Below are 896 nucleotides of genomic sequence, written 5' to 3'. Positions count from 1 at the left end.
TCTCTCTCTCTCTCTCTCTCTCTTTCTCTCAGTGGTTTGTTCAGTCCACATGTGCAGTTCAGGGATCGGGTTTATACGAAGGACTCGACTGGCTCACAGATCAACTCTCCAAACGATAATCCTGGAAGAACTGAAGAAAACACAGCAAATCCCCTCTGAATGTAGCCTTAGTACTGCAGGACATCTTTAGGACTGCTTTATTTTTATTCTCAATATTATTCTACATCTTAAGATATCACTCTGTCTCTGTATAATTAACTTGACCTCTGTAGACTTTTTTTTTTGTAATAATCTTTGACTGTTTTTAAAACTAAGATTGCCTGATATGCTTTTGTATTATGTTTAATAAATGTATATATATTTATTTACAAAATTATATTTTTGGTGTTATTTTATTTTATGCCTTTCAATAAATATATTACTAAAAATGTCAAAAATAATCATTAAATGAGGCACAACTTTGGAAGAATTAATTACAAATATTAATAAAAGAATTATATATATAATATATATATATACAACAGTTCTGTCTGGTTCTCGAATCTGATTGGCTGATAGGCGTGATATATTTAAGTAATATCAGCACCCGTACAGCCTCTTCACCCTTTGTGTATTACTCCGCCCACATACAGCCAGCAGAAAGCAGACACTACAGATCTAAAGTTTAAAAGATGCTCGCTCAGCTGTTTAACTGTCAGCTTATGATTTAAATTCAACGCGGAAGAAAGTAGTTCCTCATACAAAAGGGTTTTTAAGACTTTTTATGTTTGATTTTGTTTTTGTATACACAATTATGCCATCAAACTGTTGTAAAAACGCAATATCACAGTCGTAGCAGTGCGATATGGCTGTATACCGGCACTGGTGGGGGTTGAAGGCACTCGGCCGCAATATAT

The 896-nt window shown here is 34.2% G+C and overlaps 1 protein-coding gene across 1 annotated transcript in view; it reads left to right on the top strand.

Moving 5' to 3' along the window:
- arf4b (ADP-ribosylation factor 4b) overlaps nucleotides 1-376 on the top strand; it is a 7,271-nt gene extending 6,895 nt beyond the window's left edge. The window contains 1 exon segment of the mRNA NM_001017707.1: nucleotides 33-376. Coding sequence (NP_001017707.1) covers nucleotides 33-119 — 87 coding nt within the window. The 3' untranslated portion in view covers nucleotides 120-376.
- Nucleotides 377-896: the final 520 nt, after the last annotated feature.

Source organism: Danio rerio, chromosome 11 (assembly GCF_049306965.1).
Source record: "Danio rerio strain Tuebingen ecotype United States chromosome 11, GRCz12tu, whole genome shotgun sequence".
NCBI lineage: Eukaryota > Metazoa > Chordata > Actinopteri > Cypriniformes > Danionidae > Danio > Danio rerio.
The sequence above is the reverse complement of the archived record's forward strand: the minus strand, read 5'-3'. Positions and strand labels throughout refer to the sequence as shown.